Genomic DNA, 26,852 nt, shown 5'->3' on the forward strand with positions numbered 1-26,852 from the left:
TCCCCCTCCTCTGCCATCTCTCACGATGTCCCCCCTCCTCTGCCCTCTGTTACACTACTGTCCCTCTCATGCTGTGTCCCCCTCCACTGCCCTTCTCAGGCTGTGACCCCCTCCACAGCCTCTCTCAGGCTGTGTTTCCCTCCACTGCCCCTGTCACGCTGTGTCCCCCCTCCACTGCCCCTCTCACGTTGTGTCCCCCTCCACTGCCCCTCTCAGGCTGTGTCCCCCTCCACTGCCCCTCTCACGCTGTGTCCCCCTCCACTGCCCCTCTCACGCTGTACTCCTCCTCTGCCCCTGTCACGCTATGTCCCCCTCCACTGTCCCTCTCACGATGTCCCCCCTCCACTGCCCCTCTCACGATGTGCCCCTCCTCTGCCCCGCTGTCTGCCCCGCTGTCACCCTCCTTTGCCCCTCTGTCTGCCCCTCTGTCACACTCCTCTGCCTGCCCGCTGTCTGCCCCGCTGTCACCCTCCTCCTCTCTGTCTGCCCCTCTGTCACACTCCTCTGCCCCTCTGTCTGCCCGCTGTCTGCCCGCTGTCTGCCCCGCTGTCACACTCCTCTGCCCCTCTGTCTGCCCCGCTGTCACACTCCTCTGCCTCTCTGTCTGCCCCGCTGTCACCCTCTTTTGCCCCTCTGTCTGCCCCGCTGTCACCCTCCTTTGCCCCGCTGTCTGCCCCGCTGTCACCCTCCTTTGCCCCTCTGTCTGCCCCGCTGTCACCCTCCTTTGCCCCGCTGTCTGCCCCGCTGTCACCCTCCTTTGCACCTCTGTCTGCTCCGCTGTCACCCTCCTTTGCCCCGCTGTGCCCCTTTGTCTGCCCGCTGTCACGCTCCCTCTCACTCCTCTGCCACGAGCCAGCTATAGGAAAAAACAAAGAGCACATAAACTTACCAATCAGCGCGGCGCCGGGACCCAGCAGACTCCTCTCTCCCGCAGCTGTCACTGACGTCACTGACGTTGATATTCAGTAACAGCTGCGGGAGAGAGGAGTCTGCTGGGTCCCGGCGCCGCGTTGATTGGTAAGTTTATGTGCTCTTTGGTTTTTTCTATGGCTGGCTCGCGGCACCCCAGTGACAGCGCCACGGCACCCCTGGGAGCCGCAGCGCACACTTTGGGAACCGCCGGCCTATAGAAAAATAATTTTACAATAGTTATATATATACTTACAAGTCTGTAGACATTTGTACATATGATAGATAAATATTGTGCACAACTGCTTATTTTATGTGTTAATTTGCTGAATTTTGCATAGTATTTTATCTTTTTCTTCTTGAAGATAATTGGAGAATATTTTCATGTTTATACGTAACATTGCTTTTCATATACTGTAAACTTAAAAGTAAGAGCACATAAATAACAGCAAAAATATATACAAGTGAATCCCAACTCCATACAAACCCTGGTATCATGAAGGTTTGTCACTTGTTAAAATATTAACATAGACAGTGATAAAATATTTCAAGAACAAATGTTTTAAAATGGAATAGTAACTTTACCTGAAAATTAAAGGAGAAGTTTACTAATTCTTCAACCATAATAAGATGATTTGTATAAATGTTTATTTATGTTTAGGTTAATTTATGTTGTGTATGGGTACTGTTTTACAGCTAAACCCTTGTTATGGTTACTCTCTGCATTTCAGTTCCATTATAACCTAAGTCTAATCTGGTTTCCGGTTACATGACTGCTTAACCGTTCCAAAGGATTTTGTGCAGCTCTACATAGACAATAATAGAAATGCAAAGGCAAGAATTAAAGCTAGCTGTAAAATGATAGCACTTTGCAACCATGTATGACATAATGTTAAGTATACAATATGTACACAGAGAGTAACAGTATAATTTTATCTCATTTACAGTAAACTATATCCACTGCATGGTTACTGCAGCTTAAACACATGTGTGCCTAAAATGCAGCCTGTACTATATATGGTTCACCCTGTTTGATGCTCAATACAAAAATCACAGTTATCAGAGAGATCAATGGTATCTACAGTGGCAGCCATTCTCGCTACTTGCTGCATGTAAGCTAAAGTGCTGTGGTTTTAGCCTGTGGGAATAAGGCTTAAGGAAAGCAAATGTGATTGCTCAGACTACAATCTTTTGAAACTCACTTGATACTTTTCAGCTCAATTTTCCAGACCACAAGTAGATGGGTTATAAACAACTGTAAAATGTGCTCCCCCAAAGGCAGCAGACAAGTTAGAAAAATTTATAAAAAATAAATGTGTGAAGTTTCTCTTTTATGACAGATAGAAGCAATTAATGTAAAGAAAATGGAGATATAATGTGATATATTTTAATGTTATATATAAAACATAAAAATGATACCTATTTGTATTAGCAAAAAATATTTTTTACTTGTTTTTCATTCTTTGAATGAATAATTTTATATAATTTGTCAAAATTGTTCAAGTTACATTATTATTGAGCAGTGCAATAAGTTTTGTATATAAAAACAATAACAACAATATATATAAAGTCATTCAAAGAGTTCAGAGCAGTTCTGCAACAATGTTAACACTGTTTATTAAAAAAAAACAAAAAAAAAACATTACATTTTACCTTTACCTAGATATTTGGCATATGTTTCAAAACATTTCATTTTAGCTCTTTAACTTTAAACATGAACAATATTCATCCATTATATTAAGAAAGAGCTTAAAAATAAAAATAATGGACATTATTGTAATCTAATAAGTTTCTATCTGTATACAAGTTGGAGACCTGATTCTGGCATATCCATATAGTTTAAGGTCTCCCAGCATGATTAATGTTAGGAATAACTCTAATAAATACAATGGGCCTGAATCACTAAGGAGAGCAAAAAAAAAAAAGAGTAAGTTTGCTCCTGTACAAACCATGTCACAATGCAAGGAGTGTGAATTAGTTTATTATTTTGAATGTCAGGAAAATACTGGCTGTTTTTTCACGTAGCACACAAATGCTTGATAGCTTTATATTTACACTGAAATTTAAAACTGATCTAGGACATGATCTACCCTAACTATAAATCGGTTCCCACATTTTAAATTTACCTCCCCCCTCCAATGCAACATGGTTTTGCCCAGGTGTAAAGTTGCTCCTCTTTTTGTGCTTTGTTCTCCTTAATGACTCAGGCCCTATATGTTGATCACAGTGAAGATAGCCAAATGGGTATTAGGATGGGTTATGGCATAATGCAATATGAATTAGTACCTTCTGGTATTGGCACAGTAATTTTTTGTTCTTCTTGTTCCTTTGCAGGCTCTGAAAGAGGATTTATATATTGCTTACAAAATATATGACATAAGACAACAAACTGCTACAATAACTATGCTTTATCCTGACTGCGCTTACTTATGTAATTGACTAGGGTACTTAAAATAGTAGGAAAATAGGACAGTGTGCTCTTTAAATAACAGAGCTGCTCACTCTGGTTTAGGTTTTCATAAATTGCATTTTGTCTAGGGTCTGAGCACATTTTTGGTTTGAATCTTCCTAGTCTTTTCTGTCTACCCTGTTCATTAGCCAATCAGATCACTGGAATGCTAACAGCAAAAAGAATGGAAAACAGGAAGCCATGGACTGAGAGTTAGGCTGGGTACATACTACAGTGTTTTCATCCGATTATCGGGCCTATCAACCGATAAATGACCGATATCGCATTAGTGTGTACCCTGCAACGATGAACGATTGTCACTCCGAAGCTCATTGTATCATTTCATTTGATTTTTTAACCTGACTAAAAATCTTGTTCAAGGATGGAATGATGTCATGCCAATTCTGCAGTGTGTATGCACTCACAACCGGCAGTGTCCATAGATCTCTATAGAATGTGCAGAACTGCAATCATTTCAACTGTTGGTTATGACAGATGAAGAGCACAGATCTGAAGGTAAATCTTGTAAAATATGTATAGTGTGTATACAGGAATCAGCATGCTGATCTAGAGGTTTTTTTTCAGTCGTTGGTAAAATTGTTAATGATATTGCATTGTGAGAAATTTTCTGTAGTGTGTACCCAGCCTTAGATAGTGAAAGGAGGAGTGTTTCCAGTAGCAGAGTATTCATGTTAGGCTCCTGTCACTCTAACACAGGGAATTTTGGTGCCAAATGCACTTCTATGTGAAATTAAGTTCATACATCCTACTTGTTTAATATAGGGAGGAGAACAAAAGCGTGGATGTTGGAGGCCGGTAAGATACTTTACTTCCCACAGACACTCCAGCCAGACAGTTTTAAACGAGGTCAGGACTGGAGGGTGGAATAATACACAACTTAGAACTATTCATAATATATAATATCTCATAATATTCTCTCCCTGTGTTTAAGATTTATATATATATAGTGCAAATGAGTTACTGTTTGCCTAATACTACAATCAAGACTCTTCCAAAGAAAAAAAAATGGCTATAAGTCTAAATCAACCACATGAATCTAAAGCTAAAAAGGTAAAATTCTGTTGACCTTATTAAGGATGTTTTTTATTTTACTTCATTCTAGGGCAGTCTTATGTAAAAGAGTATTGTCTTTCTGTACATGTGAATATAAATGACATTTGCTTCAAATATGAATCACTATGTCCCTTCCAATATGAACCACTATGTTCCTTATTCAATGTATTCTCATGAAGTATTAATATTGTTATGTCTTTATATATGTGTTGCTATGACAATATACTCATAAACGTGCGATAGGCATTGTTAGCCTTATTTAAATGTGTTGTCATTGAAATGAATTGTGCAACAAAGGAATGAATTGAAAGCTTGTCTATACATCCAGTCTCTAATAATACATTTCTCTCAATCTAACAGCTACAGGTCTTCAATTATGTGCACAAACTGTGGACATTTCAGAACCACCTCCCTACTTGTGTCATTTTCATGCTATAAAGGAAGAACAGCAAATATGGCAGAGAAACATACATCTCTAATTGCACTTTATGTCTAATATGTCTAAATGTGGGCTGCGTATATTTGCAGTGAGTTTCCGGCATGTGACCTTTATTTCAGCCATATTTGCTGGTTATTGGCTTAAATGTGTTATGTTCTACACTCCTAATATACATATATATATATATATATATATATATATATATATATATATATATATACATATGCATATATATATATATATATATATATATATATATATATACATATATGTATATAAACATATATATAAACATACAGTGATTCCAGATGATTCCAGTACGTTGTGATTATGAACCTGGTGCATTTTAATGTTTGGGTTTCTTTACACCTTAGGATTACTACTGAGTACTGAGATGGTGTCATCATTAGTAGATATTGACACAACCCCTCTCCTTTTTAACTTGTTGGGCTCTAAAAGAACGATTTCAAAGTTTTATTATTCACCTGAAATACATTCTAACCATAAAACTGGAACAGATGTACAGGATTAAAACCTATATATTATATATTTAAATATATTACCTGTGGGTTTTGGCAGAATCAGTATCTCCTCTTCTTTTTCTGTTTCAGGTGCTAGATAGAGATTTTAAAATATATATATATATATTTACACCATTTGTAGAATTTTTTACTGGAGTTCACGTTATTTTAAAGGCTAACACAGTATAACATTTTTGTATTAAACAATTTATAAAACAAATAGGGTACTTTTTTTTAGGTGCAAGGTATACAGTAAGAGAACAACTGATTAGTACCTGTTGCAACTGGCACAGTCACCTTTTCCTCCTCTTTTTCCATTTCATGTTCTGAAAAATAACAATTATTACATGTTAATGATGAAAGGACAATTTAATGGCTACTAGGATTAGCATAAACTACTAATACCTATTTGTATTGTTAACACTTCTTTTTCCTTTTCTAGCTCTGCAAGAAAAATATCATCTACTATTCACCAAAATATGAGTAAATACTTTGATTGGGCAGCTACAAAAATGCAATTTTACAATTAAAAACTCACAGCATTATAATTATTTAAGCATTATATTTGAATGTGGGTAAGAGAAACTGACATGCCAGTTGGTGGAACCATGACCCCCCGGGAAGCATACCGATTTACTACATATGTATGAATGTACCTGTTGGTAACAGAACAATTGTTTTTTCTTCTTCTTTTTCCTTTTCTTGCTCTGAAAAAATAATTTTACTTTGTTTACCATAATGGAAAAAAAAAGTTCTTAATACAAAAAATGTGGTATCAGTTACATCAATATAGCAAACATTTTTTTTTTATTTGAACCCATATATTAATTCAAGCAAGCTTCACAATTCAAGTAAGTGATTCTCTTCCTCTGCAATATTGCAAGTCTCTCTCTTTTTCTGGTCTTGACAGCAAGCAATAGATGTCTTGCAGTGTGACATGTCACTGACAAATGTAATTCTGAATTGCACAGCATCATACATATGGTATTATGTGTTGTACATAGCTATGTATTCAAAATTGGATTAAATATATGTTGTTATGGATCTAAGGCATGACCGACACACATACAGAGTGGAAAATAAAGTGAGTATCAATGTACTTCATATGCTTTGTACTGCATACTCTACTATAATGTGGCATGCTAAACTATGATGTTCAGCACTATTATTCTGATTTCTGGGATCATACAAGAGGTGAGTGATGGGTGTAGAAAATTTATACTGGAACACAAACAGCTCTTACTTTCCTATAACATCCAATATGACATGAGTCTCTGCCCTTTCGCGCTTTTTGAATAAGATCCAGAGAAAATTATGTACGTTATGCCACTACTAGAAAAAACACATTTTTGGATTTACCACCATAAAGTTTTTTATGACCTTCAATGTAGAAGAAATGTTTTACATATTTCTAAATTAGTTTTAATATTGCAATATATCATTAACTATAATTCTGTTCATGTATGTGTAAACTTCAGCTGCTATTATAAATTTACTAAATTATTTTAAATCTGCTTATTTCCTATGGCGGTGGATTAACTGCATTTTACATGGGTTCTTCCTTCCGTACTAAACGTAGCACTAATTTCATACACTTCTTCATGGGTATGATCAGTAGACTTCATTGGATTAAGCTATAATGACCTATTTAAACACTGGTGAATCACTAAATACATGTCGGTATTAGAACTTTCACTTTTTCCTCTTCAGATTATGAATTAACAGGTTTATATAATATATCAGAGTTATATTGTTTACTGAAAATAAGTCAATGCAATAATAGTCAAGCTGCACAAATATCAATTGGATAAAAGAAAGACAAACAGTACATACAAACTTATTTCATACTAAAAAACATGATGTGTACCTCAGGGATGTGTAAACACAATATAACTTTATCAATCATAAAATAAAGCAATCAATACCTCTTATTTAGCTTTGTCTAGCCTATTAACTTGGATTGTTATTCATTGTGTCTGAGCCTTAAAAGTGTCAATGTAGAAGCTGTTTATTGCTTATAGATCATACTGAAACACAGCTGAAAATTGCATTGCTCAGACTTGCAGATAGTGCCTAATGGTATAATAAAAATAATAATAAACAGTAATACATTTTTACTTAGACATAGCTCAAAAATAGTTATTGCTATGCAATGCAGTGGAAAATAATTCCACTTAAAAGTAAAATATGTACAGTATCTGCTGTTGCTGCTTATAATAAATCTCTAGGGAGTTTGGTTGAGTGGTAGGGATAACATTTGCTTTGAATCCCCCAAAGCCAGTGCCGAATTAAGGGGAGAGAGGGGGCACAGTCTCATTCATTTATAAATGCATGAGGCTAATCTTTCTTTACAGATGCGGCAAAGAGTCTGTACAGAAATATTAGCTGCAAAAATTTAAAAATGTATGAGTCTAATAATTATCTCCTGCAGCCCCACAGTGCCATGCTCAAAGAGCAACTGTATTCACTTCCTGTCTGAGCAGCAAGGAATGCACAGCAGAGCAGCAGGATGGCATAAGGGAATCACTTCTAAAGGTAAGTGCATACATGCCAACTTTTAAGATTTCCCGGGGAAGAAGTCATGTGACATGGAGGGCGCGGTGACTGTCGCACATCACCATAACCCTGTCCCCACTAAAAAAGCCGAAATTTACAGCATTGAATTGAGTGGAGGAACTTAATGACACGAGTAAGCACCGCCCCCTCCATTCACTGCCGTGAATTTTGGCAAATGCGGGAGCTTTGCCTACTCTTCCGGGAGTCCGTGAGGACTCCCCGAAATTCGAGAATCGCCCGGGAATTCCAGGAGAGTAGTCAAGTATGGGTAAGTGGCTAACAATGGGGGAGGAAGGGGCTGCAATGAAACATATGGGGGAGGAGGGGTCTGCAATCAAACCTATGGGGAAAGCCGGATCTGCAATGAGACCTATGTTGGAGAGGGCGTGCAATGAGATTTATGGGGGAGGGGTGAAGCACTACAACGCATAACACAACAAACCAATTACTACACCCATGTGGTACACCTGTGTGTGTGTGCTAGAAGAAGTACCCAGAGGGAATTTAACCCTGTCTGCAGCCTAGCTGGGTTTTTACCTGTTTCCCTATAGGAGAGGTGTGGAAAATAAGCCTCATTGCACACAATATATGTGTGTGTGTATATATATATATATATATATATATATATATATATATATATATAGCCAGCATGTAATAGGTGAATGAGCTGTTTATCAATTTGCTCTCTTTTGTTTGAATGTATATCTTGCCGTAGAGCCTGTTTTTCCCTTTGAAAGACTTGTTATGAACATGTGAATGGACACCATGATTGAAAATATCATAGCTGACCTCTCCCTTACTTCTAAGTATATTTATCTTCTAGTTACACCATGTGTACTCTACCTGCTGCTTCTTTTTATTATGTTTCCTTGGACCTGTTTCTTAAGCAAATTGCCTTCCAGCACTTAATCTCTTTTATATAAGTCAATCCTGTTCCTTCTGTTTATAAGATGAAATACAAACAGTTCTACAGCAAAGCAAGTCTATCTTACATTGCCATCAACCTAATGAAACTGGTAAATAGACAGGCCTATATAGACATTTTCTCCCGAAGGCCCCTTTTACCGAGACATTCCCCCATCACCTATGTACTCCATGGTGCCAATCCCCATTTCAATTGGATTATATACAAGCAATGTCTTTTTATATGTTTATATTAATCTCTTTATGCAGCTCAACTATTATAATTACCATCGCATTTCTGCAGAAGTGATATGTAAAGATAAGATCTTCAGTAATGACAGAGTTGCAGATACTACTGATGTTTTATTTGTATAAATATAAAGACCATCTGATATGCCATCCAGTGTGTGGATGGCGTAACAGCAAAATGTATAGCATGGCACAAGATTATAATAAAATTATCCATTAAGTCTTTGGTAGAGATGAGCAAAGTTGCAGTGGCAGAAAAGACTATTTTGCAGAGGAGCAAAGTACCAGTAATACAAAATCGAGTTGCCCTTGCTTTGCCGTTCTGCGGAATTTCGCACTGTATGTCTATATTTCACAGGATTATTGTCTGTAAATAGAGTTAGGACGATGACAATGTCAACTAATTCTGCTCTGAGTTGTAGTTGGGGAAGAAGAATAAAAAAGTCCGGGCTCAACAAAAGTGATAGGGCAATGACAGGTGAAGAAGTGTCTCTAATTCTGTGCCCAAATGTAGAATAAGGCAAATACTCAATGAAACAGTTTGAAAATTTCGCTCAACCTTAGTTTAGGGTTTCCTAATAAAAAGTACACATTCCCCTCTGGGGGAAACTTCTGAATGCTACCATTTATGCTTGTGGTTTTATCTGTAACTTGAGTTAGGACATATCTCAGGCCTGGTCTTTGAGTATTCTAATGTTCATTTTCACTCCCACAAAACCTCCATATGTCACTAGCACCTTTAGCTATTTAGGTGCAAATGCACATGCAATACTGGTGTCCTTTTTCTAATGTCCTTACTGGTGTGAAAAAAACTATTTTTTTCTATAGTTGTCACTATTTATAGTCAATCTGTACATCCTACCCATTTAAGTACTTATTGTCTTTGGACACCCCATTAACAGGTTTATTATAATGACAGTAGGTTACTTTATAGAGAATAATGACTTATAGGAAGAAAAGGAACACCATTAAAATGTGATAAAATACTTTTTTACATCTGAGCATGCGCACACACCACTATATTTTGTAATTAGTGCTTTATGCGCACGTCCAGAAGTAAAAAAGCATATTACATACCAGAAACACAATTTGGGTTCAACTTAAAATAAGCCCCAGAGACTTTTTTGTTTAGTCACACCTTTATGGACTTTGAGGACAATATGGTAAGTGCTAGTAACGGTGATAACAAAGTACATCTAGAATTACAAATAAGTGCCAGTGACTATTTGCAGCAGTTTTAGGATGACCATAATTAGACAGTATTATTGTAATGGGATAGTTAGATGGTAAGATGAGGAAGAAAATTTACCATAGAGAGGTTAGCTAAAGGGCCAACCCTACATTGCAGTTCTTTTACATTGTGCAAGAAAAGAAGCAATGCTAGTGTCAGGGATAATAAAGCAAAGTAAAGTAGTACAGATGCATTATCACCCAGCCAAGACAAAAAATGGTCAGTTTGGACATTTTTTTATTGTAATGGTCAATTGAGTAGTATTTGCACAAAGGGTCAGTCACCAAGGAAGAAATATTGAAATGTTAGCTCTGATCCAATATATGAAAAGGCATCATATTCTCCTTTGGGAGAAACGCACATCACCTAACAAACCTGCTGTCAGTTCCAAAATTAAAATGAGCAAGTTAATAGTACATCTAGTGTTGCTGTCCATGCTGATGGTGATGAGGGTAATTATGATGTACACGTTGATCATTATGTGACTGAAGCTGCACCTAATGATAGCTGTGAAGTGCCATCTATAAGTTCTCAGTCATCATCACGTAATGTTTGCAATAATTACATGGAAAAATTTTATACCAGAAAGTATTAGACAGAGAAAATAAGTATATCAGGACACATCCTAGAGTACTCTACCAAAACAGGCACTTATCAAAAATTACCTGCCAGGTTTTTCTGAATCTGCATTTTTTGGAAAGTTGATGGTTTGTGCTAAATCGAGATGGAAAGCACCTGGTGACTAATATTTTTCAAAGTCTACCAGCTTTATATGCCAAAATGAAAAAAAAAGCACTAAAGGAACACCCTCCCTAGCTTACAGTCACTATGTTGTGATAACGTTTGCTTCCACAGTGATTGTTGATGGCTGTCAGGAAGTGTGTGGGGTGAATCAGAGGTGGGATCTCACAAATGAAAGGGAATTGAAGTGAATTAAGATTTACAGGCATAATTAAAACCAATTTTTGCAGCAGGGTTTGACTTGAAATTCAGCTGAATCATGGGGAACACAATTTTTGGGGCTTCACAAAACTTTAGTAAACAATATGCTTAGCAGCACTGAGGCTCAAATGCACAATAATAGTTCATAACAAGTAAACACAAAACAGTTACTGCGTTTGTGCCAATATTCAAATCCTACTTAAGATTTTAACATTGAGGTAATGTGCAGCCGTAGCCTCATGTCCTTAAAAAGATACCTCAAAACACAATAGAGTTGAAGTAGGACCAAACAAGGAAATGGATTATATAAAGAAATACTAGCCAGATAAAGTGATTACGGCGAAACAGCTGCACCTAAGCCAAGCTATGATAAACATAACACTATAAATATACCCCATTTCAATAAAACAAAGTCTATTGCAAAGTACTCTAGCATATATTCAGGGAGCAGAGACAAAATAGGGTAGACTTTTTAATTTTCTAGCCATGGCATTACAATTAGTAAATGTTATATACTGGTGAACATTATTATTATTATTATTATTATTATTATTATTATTATTATTATTATTATTATTATTATATTATTAACAAATATTATTGTATATGTTATTATATATTGTGTTTGAGATATATAAACCTCACATTATAACTTATTGTTTATATATGCAAATTAAACTATGCAAGTAAATATAAGCAAGCTACATTCCACCAAAGAGCCATCTACATTATATCTCAACATGTCAGCAGCATTGAGGATTGAGCAGGAGTTTCAAGACATTTTACAGACATTGTCACTTAGCATTGTTGTGATAACATAAAATTGCAATTATTTCTTTTTTGCAGCCATGTATGGTGAGAGTACTTCAATTAATTAAATCTAATTATATCTATCATTTTATATTACATATTATGGACTGTTGTAGTAGATAATAATGAAGATGAAAACTGACTATAAAATAATTCCAAATAATGTATAAAACCAAGGAAGAAATATAAATTATTCCAGGTGTTTCTCTGAGTAAGCACATTGAGAGTGAAATATTTACAGACCTAAGCTCCTCTGTGTAGATTGGTGGATTCATACAATGTACGGAGCAAGTGAATGCTCTATAGAAGTGTTTAAACAGATGGAGTATTAGAGCGGTGGGGGTGATGGTGGGGCGATCGCCCCAATCGCCCCCCCCCCCAGCACACTACCACCTCCAGTGTGATGGTACAGTTCCTCGCTTCCTCATTTCTCCGCCCTCCTCCTCACTGACTGTCAGGCTGACAGTGACAGTGTGATGAAGGGGGAACAGTGCGATGCAGGGAGCAGCAGTGTGATAATGGGGCAGACATTGTGATTTTATAGTATAGCTCTTTAGTGCTTTATTTAAAATTAAACAAAGAACAAACATGACTGACTTGTATCCTAAAATACATTAATTTGTGAGACACATAGTGTCGTAGAGCACATGGCCTACAAGAGTCAGGACTCGGGAGGGGGAGGAGTCGAGATTAATTGATAAACCACCACCATTAAAGAAAAAAGTCTAGATCTGTCCCTGTATTATTACCCAAATGTCATGTTATCATACATGACATGCAGCATATCTCTGGTGCATATGTTTTCATAAATTAGATGATCTTACAAACTAGTACAACCACACCTGGCATAGTGTGTAGTTTAGGTGGTTAACTCTTTTTTTTGGCGTTGTAGGAACACTGTTTGAAATCATATCCAGCATAGTAATATAGTCCAGTTTTCCCAATTATCCAGTAGACAAATAAGCCACTCCTATTCAAGAGACAAATACTAAAACAATTACTCAAAGGGCTTTTGTGTTAAAGGATTTTATAATATATTATCCTGGCTAGCAGTGGTTTATTTATCTATTATCTCGAAAGATGAGCTTACTGAAAAGACCAATAAATAACATAAGCTTGTTTTAAAACATCATCAAAGAAAATAGCCATAAAACTATTTTCTGTATTGTCAATTTTTAAGCACCCATATGATTTTATTCTAGTAGAAAGGAAATCTATCAATGTAAGGTACCCAAAGCTTTAAGGAAAGGTTATGTCTGGCCCCTCATCTTCTATAGATATGTGCATTAAGCATACATACACCTACAACATCTACTGATGATAAAAGTTCAACTACAGTAATCAAAATATGTATTTTATGTCTTGGCTTAGGAGATGATATTGCTATCTGTGACTAGCAATGGCTTAAAACATATGCTACAGTGTCATGTAACTGTCAATCACTGGCTATAAAATTATATAGAATCACTTTTATTTGGTTATTTAAGATTTTGTGATTCCTGTGGTTGTGGTTGTGTGTGACATGAGGACCAAATTATTGTTTTTTAATTTATATTTATTACTACACAGTGTCTAGCAGGATAGAAGTAGATATGTGTAGAGTTGGACAGAAGTCCAACTCATAAGTGCAAAAAATGCTTTTTAAAACTGCATGTGCAGCAGCCAAGGATACTGAGTCTGAGAGCAGACTAAGAGGTATCTCCCTCTCCTGCCTCTCCACGCGTAGAGAGGTAGAACAGGGGAGGTAGTGGGCGAGCCTAGCAAAGTAAGGGCGTCCTAACTTTCTTGCATACTATGCTGGAGAGAAAGTAGCCCCATATACACCTCTACATATTTGTTGTGGGTGCTTTATCCCTGGTGCATGATCCATGCTGATGATAAGGATCAGCAGCATGGACTTTGCTCTGTTAAAAAATATTAGCACTAGGCTTTGCCAGCCAGGGCAGTTGGCACTATAGCTAAGAAACCTGCAGTGTGATGTCCCCCTGACATAATGCCAATCCAAGTCTGGTCAGCACATACTCATTCCCTAAGGAGATCAGCCACTCAAAAAAATGCAGACCCCCCCCACCCTAGGAAGAAGCAATCCTATGTAGAAAAGCACTAGGACTCTTCTACACCTGGGGTAGTAGGTGTATTATAATATTAATAAATAAATAAATGTAAAAATCAATTTTGTCTATGGTGCACTATATGTAATATATTAAATGTTTGGGCACGTTGGTGCTTGCAGTCAGAGCTAGAGATCAGGCCAAGGGAAATCACAATGTTATATATATGAATGTACTGCCACTAAGAAATCAATTGCAATGGGAGCTCTTAGTATTACGTTGTGTATCAGGGTTTTTTTTGCAAAGATTCCATGTATTTACAACTGATTTAAAAGATGCCATGACTGGATTCAGGTAAGAGATAAAGATGTTAAATGACGGATGTAGTAGGGTGTTTTTATTTCAAATAAAATTAAACTTCGGTCCATAGCTTCTTTACATTTCTCCCTGGTGCACTACAGGTCCCAGCTGGTCCTTGTGCATCCCCAAGTGCAAGCATGCCCTGACAGCCATGAGAATGCTGGCGTTTACAAGAGCCAGCATGCCCATCACTTAATGTATTACATGTAGTGCTCCATGGACAAAATGATTTTTACATTTATTTTTTTAATATTCCATACACCTAATATTCCCAGGGGTATAGTAGGCAACTTAGCCAACTACAACTTAGCCATTTAATTTACATAATATATTTACATATTAAATCTCTTAAAACTTTCCCCAATATACAGGGCAATATCTATCACAGTGCTCCTTTAAAGCCATTCAGTTTGAATTAGTCATGTGCAGATGTTATTGCTGCAGTCTTTGATTATTGATGGTCAAAGACTACAAAAAAGGCTGCTTAACCTGACATGAAAGGATAAAACAACTTACCAGATGCATGCTTAAAAGGTAAAATAACCTTATATGTTTGTATAGCTGGTTTAAGCCTTAGACATGGACATTCTAAGTGATGCTAAGGTTACAATAAAAAAGAAATTAATGTTGGCAAAAGGAATCAACTAGATTATAAACTCTCACAAGCGGGGCCCTCCCTAAGCTTTGTTTTCACATGTGGTATCTAACAAATAAAAGGAATAACAACAATATTTTTGAAAGGAATGGAGACCTGACTTCTAAGTACATTACTGCAGATATTAAATGAGATGTAAAAGCAAAGGAGAAAGGTAACGTAATATGACTGGTTTGGTTAATTATGATGAGGGCTGGGACAAGAGTTATGTAGGAAACTCTTGCCACAGTAGAATAAAGTTTTTTGGGTTTACTGTAAATACGTTTTAAATGTGTGATGCACAAACAGTGTAGTCTAGTCTATAGTGTAACAGTGAAGATCTACTCTATGCAAACTTTATGTCATGGAGATTTTATTATAAGGTCACACCTGCCAAGATGTGGTTTTCAAAATTTAAATAAGCCACCCTTTGCTTTCATCTGAGTGCCAAGCACAGAAACAAATGTAGATAAATATTTGAATTTCTTTTGTAGACTATTTTAGGTCTGTGACATGTAAAATTTAGGTACCGATATGGCATTAAGAAGTGTTCTTGTTGCAAAAAAAACTACCCATTGTTTATTTCTAAAAGCTGAATGCAGTAAAGAAAATAATAATAATAGGGACATGTGGAAACCCTATATTTACACTACCACTGAGATATGTAGAAACCCAATATTACTGGCACCACACTCCTTCAGAAGGCAAAAACTAATTCTACACTAGAGCACAAAAGTACCAGGCCAGGACCAGACATGGGGGATATGGGGAGGGTGTGGATGGAACAGTATTAGGTTACTGTGCAGCCGATCTCAATTTGGTATTAATTATCATTTTCAGAGCATTGAAATCTAAATAAATTATGAACAGTAGAATATTGGTAATTTAAATATAGGAAGTATGACGGATAGAAGTTATATAAAATCATGGTGGACGGAATAAAGGGTCTGAATAGGAAAAACAGGTAAACTACACGTACACAATTATGTTATTTGTATAACTCAAAATTAGTAGAATGGTTTAGCTATGGATGCTTTAACTTCTTTTCCCCAAATATTATTGTGGAATGTTGTAATTGGAGGTGATTTAAAAAATATGAGACAATATGCCAGGAGAAATTTCATATCAACACTTTATTTTTAATTTTACAATTACAATATCATTATAACAAACACAGATGGGGTGTAAGTCACTCTGATTTTTATAGCCACTTGAAGACATTTCCTATGATGAAGTCCTGTGATTCATGAAACACGTTATGGAAGTAGGAATGTAGAAGGAACATTCACCCTCCCGGTGCCAATTTCCCAGGTGCTTTCCGGAGATATGCTGGAAGTGACATGACAGGAAATGATGTGGATCCAAGAGGGACAGTAGTCAGACACATAAAATTGTATGACAAACAGCACACATATGCAACAGATAACTACAATCATGTGCAGATAGATCACGTTAAACTCAATGATGAAGCAGCAACAAGCAAAAAAAAAAATCAGACATAGCCGATGGTATTGTACGGTAATGGCAGTAATGTGCTTATGGACTTTGGCTCAGGCAGTGTCACTCCAGAGATAAGGAAAGCGGCAGATTGTGCAGAGTGAGTAAGCTGGTCTCAATATTATACTTTATTAAATATTAGATGATGGGGGACTAGTTGTTACATTGCTGTATGGTGGGGGAAGAACTTCAGCCCCTACAGCATCTACCCAGTACCTTACACTTGCATCATCACCAATCAAAATGCCTAGTACTGACAAACTATGCATATTTGTGACAGTGCCAGGCCAAAAAGTTTAGGTGGCACTATCAGGAAGCAGATGGGGAGAAATCTGAAGGAGACAACCCAGAATTTTCTTCTGTCTTGTCCTTTCATAACAGTACTCATCTAGGTCAGACTAAGTAGAGCTGCTCACTGTTTATGGGTCCCACTACCTATTTCTTACACACTGCCTGTCACAGAGTCAGACAAAAGTCAGAAGCACTGAACGGTCTGCCTCAGTAATTTATAAAGTTAAATTTGCATTTCCAGCAAACTAATCATATGGTATGGACAATATATATAAGATATATAATCAATGGCCTGACTGCTCTTAGCCATTTATAAAGCCATTTCTGTATTGTCATAATTTGTATTGTGCATGTCAACTATCCTGGTATGTCTGAGAGGATCACAAATATCTGGGACTCCCAAAAATGTCTGCAATTCTTCCTGACAATATGAGAATTGAGAGGGGACAAGGGCATAATTTGCGTCATCACGGCCCCATCCACTGCAGCATAATGTTGCAAAACCCATCATCACACAGAGGTGGATGCCTGTAGAGACATGTGTCACATTAATATGCTCTGCCCACCAATGCACAATGATGCAATTCATGGTGGGCAGTGTGTGATGTAATTGTGATGCTATGAATTGTGTTACCCTGATTTTGAAGATCTCCTCTCTGCATCTCCCTGAGGGCAGGTCTACAGTCAGAAAGTATTATTTATAACATAAATGGTGACAATGTAGATTTCACTTTATAAATGGCTGTGGGAAGCCTGGGCATCAGCAATATAAGGTGTGTTGGAAAATTTGTATTTTATTTTTATATCACAATTTAAATTAATCATATTTTCATATTTTTACTACTTTAATAAATGGGGTGGGGTGTTATTTTAGACTTTGTTTCTGGCACCATTTAAACTAGAATCATACCTGATAGGAACGAATATTTCTAATTACGAAGCCTCATTTTGCACTATAGTACCTAGATGTTGACATTTGCACTTACCTGGCCCAACAAAAAATGTATTTGGTTGCCTGCTTCTTTGGCTTTGCACACCCATTATGCATCGTCATCTGTGACTTCAATTAGTGCAGAAGGGGTTAATGTGAAAAAGTTGGGGGACTCTCAACTTCCTCCTTATTGAATGAAACTTTTCCTGATTTCTGCTGATGTACTGCTAATCATTCATTATGGTATAAAGGAATTCACAATGATTAGAGGACATTAGGGATATCTTGACTTCACATGCTATATTTCTGTATAGAGACATGAAATTGTGTGTGCTAAGAACATTTTGTTATCCTATGCCTAGGATAACAAAATGGCCTTGCACTGAAAGTAGCTAATAATACCCCCTCATAGGTAATGTTAAAATGAGTTTTGTGCTGTGCAAAAATTCTGCAACTACAGGCAAAGAGCGGAATAGCTTAAATTCTAATCCAGCCTTTGTATTATACCAAGTTCATAAGTTTTGCAGTGCGCCAAGTGGATAAGCCAATATTAGAGGGAATGTACTGATCCACCACTGAGCATAAGACTCCCATGTACCTCCAAATAATGGCTCATCTTGCTTCACAAAGCCAAACACAGTCATGATATTGTAGACACTGCTGCATATTGATGCATGATGTCACAAAACAGAAAAGCAGCATTATCTGGCTGTAAATTATCTCACTGTTGTTTGTTTTTACATTACAATATCTTCCGGCTCCTAAAGGAGCCAGGAAACCCCAGATTGAATTACAATATGTTTAGCAATTAGCTTGGAGGCCCAGCCTGCCAAAGAGCCAATTACATGACGCTCACATCCATGTGATGCCCTCTTTGGCCAGGTATCCATCCCCTTAAAACATCAATTCAGAATATCAGTAAAAGAGGATATTCGAAGGGTGCAATTAGAACTGAATATCAGAGAGTTCTCCCAACAATACTGACAAAAAATAAATAAGTCACACGAATTTCATAGCTGCTGATGCAATTTTATACCACATTTACTCCACTTACTGTATGAGTAAATATTCATCATTGCTTTCTTTTTTTTTTTTTTGGAGAATTAATTTGATCCATGGGACACACTTGTCTTTATATAGTAGGTTATAGACTAATTTATTATACTAAAACAATGCAAAAATGGAAATTTATAATAACCCATAGTAACCTGTCAGACATTTGCTTAAATTGTCTAACTTGGATAATTTCAAAACCTAGCTTATTATCTATCTAGTAAATAATCAACATTAAGACATACTGTACCACTGGTGGAACTACCGCCACTGCAGGTGTGGCCTCTACAAGGCCTGGTGGTGCGGGGGTCTGGCAATTTCAGGTCTCCCTTTCAAAGCCCCCACTCTGCTTCAGAAGAACAAAGCTCCTCTGATCATGCGCCAAACCCGCACATGCTCCTGTACTGTATATTCTCTATTTATTAGAGTGGTTGTTAATTTGTCTTTTGGTACAATACCTCCAATATTGACTGCAATAAATGGCTTACTGTATTTAGTGGAATATATTGTAGCTTTTTGTATTCACTCACACTTTTACTACAGTGAACACAACCATAATTTACTCTTATAGCCAAAATGTGTTCAACATTAATAAAAGTCTCAAAAACATTAATTTATGTAATTATGCAAGGTTAATTCAAGCTATTTCAACTACAGTGCAAATATTCTAATTTTGGATATAATAGTATTCTAGTATTTGCTTTATTGTCAGTATGTCTAGTTTTCACGTGTGTTTGTTTTAAGTGTATAGCAAGCAAACAGTTCAAAATTAAGACACAGATGCCATTAACAATAACCAGTATGATGGTGGGATGGGTGTAACTGAATAATACAAACAAGTTTGCGGTTTCAAATTGAGCATACTGGTAGCACTGCTTACTTGACATTTCAAATTAAATCACTGCTTCACTACAAAGCGACGTATGACTGTGGACAAGTAAACAAACAAAACATACTGTCAGTCACAAAAATGTGCAAATCTATCAGGGAAATGTACTGTACCTCTGTGGGGTTTTTTAAGGTTTTGCTTCATTCAGTTACTTCTGGTCTCTGAGCTGTCTTCTGGCCTTTAGGTAGTATCTAGATCGCGTGCAACATTCTGAAAGCTAAACTTTTCCTGCAGCACTTTACTAATTTCTCTGAATGCATAACATGATCATCCTAAAACTGAGGAAACTTCTATAATTCATGTGTAGTGATGAAATATTTTATACAATTACGCCTCGATTTTTCTTACGTAAGCCCTGAATGACCTTTTGACTGTTAAATAAGTGTCAATATGTCAACAGCTACTTTTATTTGATTTTCTAACATTACAATGAATATTAGAACTTTTTTTTACCCTTTTCCATACTAATACTTGTATGATAGTCTTCCTATAATCTTTCTTTGCGCACATTGCTGCCATATTCTAGGGTTATAAAAGGAAATGGTATTAGTATTGTTTCATAATGTGCTTATTAGATAGCTATTATGCAGTCATTATAGCTTTCAACTGTGTTTAAATATCTAACTCATTTAAAGTGAACCAGTCCACTACACACCATGGAGACAAACATTTTGTAGAATAAAATGAGGGCAGAGTGAGAGGCTTGCTGCATATTCTTATACATTTGGATAGAGAATTTTTTTTTACTGTTAAATATGTGGAGCCCTGATTGAGGCTTACTGTTTATATACATTTATGTGAGCCAAATATGAGTATTTCAGACTGTCAACAGGCACAACATAATATGTGAAGTAGCAGGTCATGGCTGGAGTTTCATTCAGGACACTTGAGATGTTATACAATAGATACATTCTAGGATAGTTATTGTGGACATCTTGTAATAATAACATAGTAACATAGGTGATGAGGTTGAAAAAGACACCAGTCCATCAAGTGCAAAATATTTTGGATCTCCTGCGATTTCTTTTTTATATTTAAAATTGATCCAGATAAAGCAACTACCAATCTGTTTCAATTGGGTAAAATCCCTCATGACCCAATATCACAGTCCTATTTCTGCCTGTTCCACTACTATCCTTCATTTTTATTAACGGTCATAACCCTGGATTGCCTTTTCCACTAAAAATTTGTATTTAACATATCAATTGAATATGTCAACACAACCTTCCCTGGCAGTGAATTCCATACCTTGACTGCCCTTACTGTAAAGAGCCCCTTCCTTTGTTCGCTTTGAAACTTCCTCTCCTCTAAACTTAGGGGGCGACCCTGTGTACAGTCCTTAGGGTAAAAAGTTCTCATGAAAGTTCTCTGTATTGACCTTCTATTTCTACATATAACCCATATCCTCTCTTAGACACCTCTTTTCTAAAGTAAACACGCCTAAACTAGCTGACATTTTCTCATAACTTAATGACTTCATACTCTATCAATTTTGTTGCCCGTCTCTGGCCACTTTCTAGTTTCAAAATATCTTTTTTAAAGAATGGTGCCCAGAACTGTACTCTGTATTCAAGATGAGATCTTACCAACGATTTATCTAGAGGCAAAATTACACTGTCTTCCCTTGCATCTATGCCCCGTTTTATGTATGCCAACACTTTACTGGCCCTTGCAGCTGCTGCTTGACATTGAGCACTATTATTTAGTTTACTGTCTAAGAGCATTCCCAAATCTCTTTCCATTATAGATTCCCCTAATTTTATCCCATTTAATTTATAGATTGCGTGCTTGTTTTTGATCCCTAAATGCATAACTGTACATTTATCTATGTTAAACTTCATCTTCCATTTAGCTGCCCAATCCTCTGGTTTACTCAATTCCTTCTGCTGAGAAACTACATCTTGCTTTGATTTTATTATCTTTAAAAGTTTGGTGCCATCTGCAAAAATGGAAACTTTGCTCTCTAAGCCATCACCAAGGTCAATAATAAGTATATTAAAAAAGAGTGGCCTCAGCATGAAACCTTGTGGTACACCACTTAAAACCTTTGACCAATTAGAAAATGTTCCATTTATCACAACTCTCTGGTCCCTGTTCTCCAAACAGTTTTCGACCCAAGTACAAATGTTGTTTCCTAGACCCAGTTTTCTTATTTTGTAAGCCAATCTCTTGTGTGACACTGTATCAAAGGCCTTTGCAAAATCTAAGTAGACTACATCTACTGTACTACCATAGCCTAAGTTCCCACTAACTTCCTGATAGAAACTAATTAGAGTAGTTTGACATGACTTATCTCTCACAAACCCATGCTGATTGCCACTAATAATCTTATTGTGCACCAAATAATCCTGAATACTATCCCTTAATATACCTTCCAGTAGTTTCTCCACTATTGATGTCAGACTTATAGGTCTATAACTCCCTGGTTGTGATCTCATTCCCTTTTTAAACAACGGCACCACATCTGCTATTCACCAATCCCTTGGTACTGAGCCAGATGAAATTGAATCTATGAATATTAAGAATAGCTGTCTAGCTATTTCTATTCTTAGTGCCATAAGAACCCTTGGGTGTATGCCATCTGGACGTGGAGCTTTTTTTATCTTAATTTTATTCAGTCACCTTTGGACTTCTTCCTTTGTCAGCCAAGTGTTAATTAATGGTACAGTTGCATTTTCATTTTTATGTATTATTCCTACCAGTTTTTCCTATCCAGTAAATACTGAAGAAAAGAAAGTGTTTAATACCTCTGCTTTTTCCATATTATCATAAATCAATCAAACCACCAATCTCACTTCTTTGGGGTCCTATAGTGTCTTTTTTAATTCCTTTGCCATTTACACTCTTATAAAACTTTTTAGGGTTTGACTTTTTTTTACAACTTGCTTATCATTTTCTAATTTCCTTTTGGCATGATTTATTATATTCCTTGTAGATATGATGGACTCCTCAGTCCCTTCAGACTTAAACAATTTAAATGCACTTTCCATTTCCCTTCCTTTCCATTCATAATAGATATACCAGTAATGTATACATTTTTTAGAAAATTGACAATACAATTGACAAAATGTAATTAGATGACCACTGATAACTAAAAAATCTGTAATGCTTCTGGGTGCTAACCTTTAAGGGGTGTTTATAATTTAAATAGCATGATGTCCCAACAGTAGTACCTATGATAGGACTTTGATGGGTATCCCTCCTTCACAGATCTCTCCTTTTCCGCAGACTCCTGAGCAGCACTGAATATAATTATCCGAGGTTCTGGCTATATCTGAGTGCCTCAACCCTACTAAATGCAACGAATTATGAGGTCCAGTAGGAGAGACGCACAAAGTCATATTATAAGGATGGAGGTTGTGCACAATACTATTTATAATAGGAAACCCCTTTAACTAACATGACAGATTTTAATATAGATTCAGATATATAACAGAGGACATATAACAGAGGCATCACTTTCTCTATAATGCTGCTCAGGAAAGTATCATTGATTACAGCCTCTGGTTCTGTTCTAGATTGTGGGAGAGGGAAGAATGTTTTATAGAAAAAAATACATTTTGAGAACATTAATAATGTCTAGAAGATATAATTTTGTATTTCACAATAGCTTCCCATTAAGGACTTGTGTGTTTACAGCACAGCACGTTCTACCTTTGATCTTTTAATGCACCATGACTGTACAAAAGACAGTACAGACAGGCAAAAGAAACATGAATTAACATTAAGTTTAATTTAAAAGTGCAATGCATGAAAAATACTTCACTTCATAAGTCTTGATCAAATGTATTTCCATGTATCTTCAATATAATAACAAGTTCATATATGGCCGTGAATGTAGCATTCTCTAACAAGGATATGTAATCTTAATCTTGGTTATCATTAATCACACAAGGAAATGTCTTATAAACCAAAGTCCATTTTGCAGATATAGGATTTTACCATAAGAATTTTAAACAAGATTGGTCTTAATGTTGCCTATACAAATAGAACTATATAAGTGGTTGAAGTGGAGCGTTACATGGCGGTATGCCATACCGCCGCTTCTGCCACTGCAGATTCACTGTAAACTGGCCTAAGTAAGTTACCATCCAGGCAACACCTTTCCCCTTCATCTACAAATCAGGCTCAAAATACAGTTAGAACACACTGTTTATTGTTTGACAGCCTAGCACTGCTGGTGAATGGAGGAAGTGCTATGCACATGCTTCCAAGGGTGAGGGATCCAGCAAAGCCAAGAGGGTTCAGCTGGATTCCATAGAAAAAGACAGGTAAAGCCCGAGATGGCGTTACTTGCTGTGTAAAGCAGAAATTTTCAAAGCTTAACGAACTGCAGAACTTCGCAGTTCCCTTATTAATATATGGTGACTGCAGTAAGAAACGTTAACGTCTTTGATTACTCCTGTCACATACCCTTCATAAATTGTGCAACGCCCATTTTACGGAGAAAACCCTTATTTTAATGGGTGATCGCACATTAAGAAATAAACCCCTAAGTGTTCAACAACCCAGATCACCGATCTGGCTCCTGACAATGTTCTGCTGCTTGCAGCACCTAATGATGCTGATCTGACTTGGTGCTGTTATAGCAGTATTGTGCAATCTCCAACAGTGTTCTACCTTTAGCCACCCCTTTGAAGTCATATCTACTTGTGATCTAGTGTTTTGGCCAAGCTGCACTTTGATTTCTCACTTCCATCCCACTGACTGCTGTATCATTCCTCACCGTGTGCCTCCTGGACTTGATCGCAAACTGAACCTATATCTCTGTCTATCGACTGCCCCCACCCTGGTTCTGTTCTCTCACATCTGCCACCCTCACCCATTCCTTGGTCTCTGCCACCCTGACCAGATGTGGCTGCACGCTCTGTTCCCCCAAGCTTCGATTCTACCTCTAATCCCCTATTGTCTTGGACTAGCATCTCCAGATTTGTGTTATCCTCCAGGAACTCCATCCATTGGCCTCTATATTGACATCCAAGCCACCATCCAAACTACCTCAGTCTATCTTTGGTCTGTATCAAATGCCAATGTGTTTAGTGGCTAGCCACTAAAGTTAACATGTAGTCACTGGTTTATTTTTATTAACACTTAACTTCTACTATACCGTACTGTATATTCTCAACTTGCTTGGTCATGGTATATTATTATTTCAACTGGTTATGCATCATGACACATTTTTCAATTCATTATTTTATTATTCATTATTCCATTACTATTAGCCTCCTATCTTCCACTACTGAATATTCTACATTTCTCCATCCTCTGCCCCATCTCATCCTCTACTCCCTCCTATTCTAGCTTACCTTCCCTGTCATCCTCTCTTCCCTATGCATGCTCTATCTGGTAGAAGGAGGAGGTGCCATGTACGGGAGAAAGGTAGCCAAGTAGCATAGTGACTTCAATAAGCCTGAGGTCACATGTAAATATAAGGTGGCATGCAGCAAGGAAATCTAATGGAAATTTGAAGTTATAGGAATTTGGGGGAGATTCAGTTATTAAAATTATCAAATTACATTTAGTTACATTTTCCATAGAGCTTCTTCTAAATTTCCGTACCACCACTTCTAAGCATACTCTTCGACCCCTAATTATATACTAAAATATCAATAACCTGCTTTTCATGTTAATTATTCACATACGGAGCAATGCAAACAAGAAGTACAAGGTCCAATGTAGGTATTTTCCAAGATTGTGTAAATCTTGCACAATATACTTACATTGCATTAACATTTCATGACTTCACAAACTGTAATATGGTAAAAAATGTGAATTTTTTTAAGCATAATTTGTGATAACCATATGGATATGGGAATTGAAAAAATAAAATATAATATATTGCAAACTGGCATAGATGCTACATTTAAAAATCAATGATTCATTTTTCACAGAGGCATGATTAGATATGAATAAGCTCATCTTAGATGTGTTAATTGTTTTGCAATCATAAATAAAGAAAAGAAAAATATGTCTACTACAATACAGTGGATCAATACAATGAATTAGAGCATAAGCTTTATGCTGTGTGGGTTGATCGTAATAATTTCTTTGAATTATTTTTTGCTAAGAAGACAAAAGCGAAATTCTCACTGTACCTTGCCTTACTGCCTTAAACACTTCCTCCTCTTGTTCCTTTGACAGTCCATCTGCAAAACATAGATAACATTTAATCATTCTCTCTTCTGCTTGTGAATCAAGCACCATTGGAGAGCAAGGTGCTAAGAATTAGAAGATAATACTTTCATATTCCAATAGTTTATTATTTGCAACAATGCAAATGAAGAAAATTGTACAAAGAATATTTACAGAATGTGGTGAGTTGCTCCCTTTGTGGTTCACAGTGTTACATTTCAAATAATGTTTTGGGTTTTTTGAAGTGCTATACTGTACTATGCCTACTAATTTTGTGTTTTGTATGTATCAAAGTAATATGTTGAAATGTGTTAAATGAATAATGAATCTGGTAATGGTGCATAGTATCACTCAAGATTTATTCACGTGAGCCCAAATTAATGTGCTACAGTGGCTAAACCAATCAAATCTTTTGTGTTGAGTGGAGACAAGCAATAGTAAGAAGCAGATTGGTATTATCCTAACTGCTCAACTCCATTCCCAAACGTTCTACATAGATAATATGCAAGTATAATTTAATGTGGATATCCATTTTATGTACTGTATACTTAGGCAGAAAACGGTTTGGGTGAGTTGCTAAAATTCTAATTGTTTCAAACCATCTTGATAAGGAAAACTGATTGCTAATTTGTTAATACTGCAATTTTTGTGCCCAAAATGCACTTATCACTATTGATGATTCAGTCCATTCTATGGAATTTCCTGCGTGATGGATCACATGCCAAAAGTTTAGGAAAATTAGAGGCAAAACTAAAAGCTTTGACTGTGAGCAGCACATATTCCCTAGTTGTTTTTGCCTAAAATATTGAGGAACTGCTGCCAGCTATTTGTGGTATTACTATTTTTTAAAAAAAATTGAAATTTAATTAAATTAAACATTCAAAGAAACCCCTCATTCATCACTTTAATATCAAGTAATATATTAATTTTT

The 26,852-nt window shown here is 36.6% G+C and overlaps 1 protein-coding gene across 1 annotated transcript in view; it reads right to left on the minus strand.

Moving 5' to 3' along the window:
• The window catches only part of TRDN (triadin), a 535,205-nt gene that overhangs the window by 204,203 nt on the left and 304,150 nt on the right, over nt 1–26,852 (minus strand). The window contains exons 38-42 of the mRNA XM_075200931.1: nt 25,885–25,935; nt 6,049–6,099; nt 5,668–5,718; nt 5,435–5,485; nt 3,196–3,246 (exon numbers count right to left, since the gene is read on the minus strand). Of these exons, the coding sequence (XP_075057032.1) occupies nt 3,196–3,246; nt 5,435–5,485; nt 5,668–5,718; nt 6,049–6,099; nt 25,885–25,935 (255 nt within the window). The remainder of the gene's footprint in view (nt 1–3,195; nt 3,247–5,434; nt 5,486–5,667; nt 5,719–6,048; nt 6,100–25,884; nt 25,936–26,852) is intronic.

The sequence above is a fragment of the Mixophyes fleayi genome, chromosome 3 (assembly GCF_038048845.1).
Source record: "Mixophyes fleayi isolate aMixFle1 chromosome 3, aMixFle1.hap1, whole genome shotgun sequence".
NCBI lineage: Eukaryota > Metazoa > Chordata > Amphibia > Anura > Limnodynastidae > Mixophyes > Mixophyes fleayi.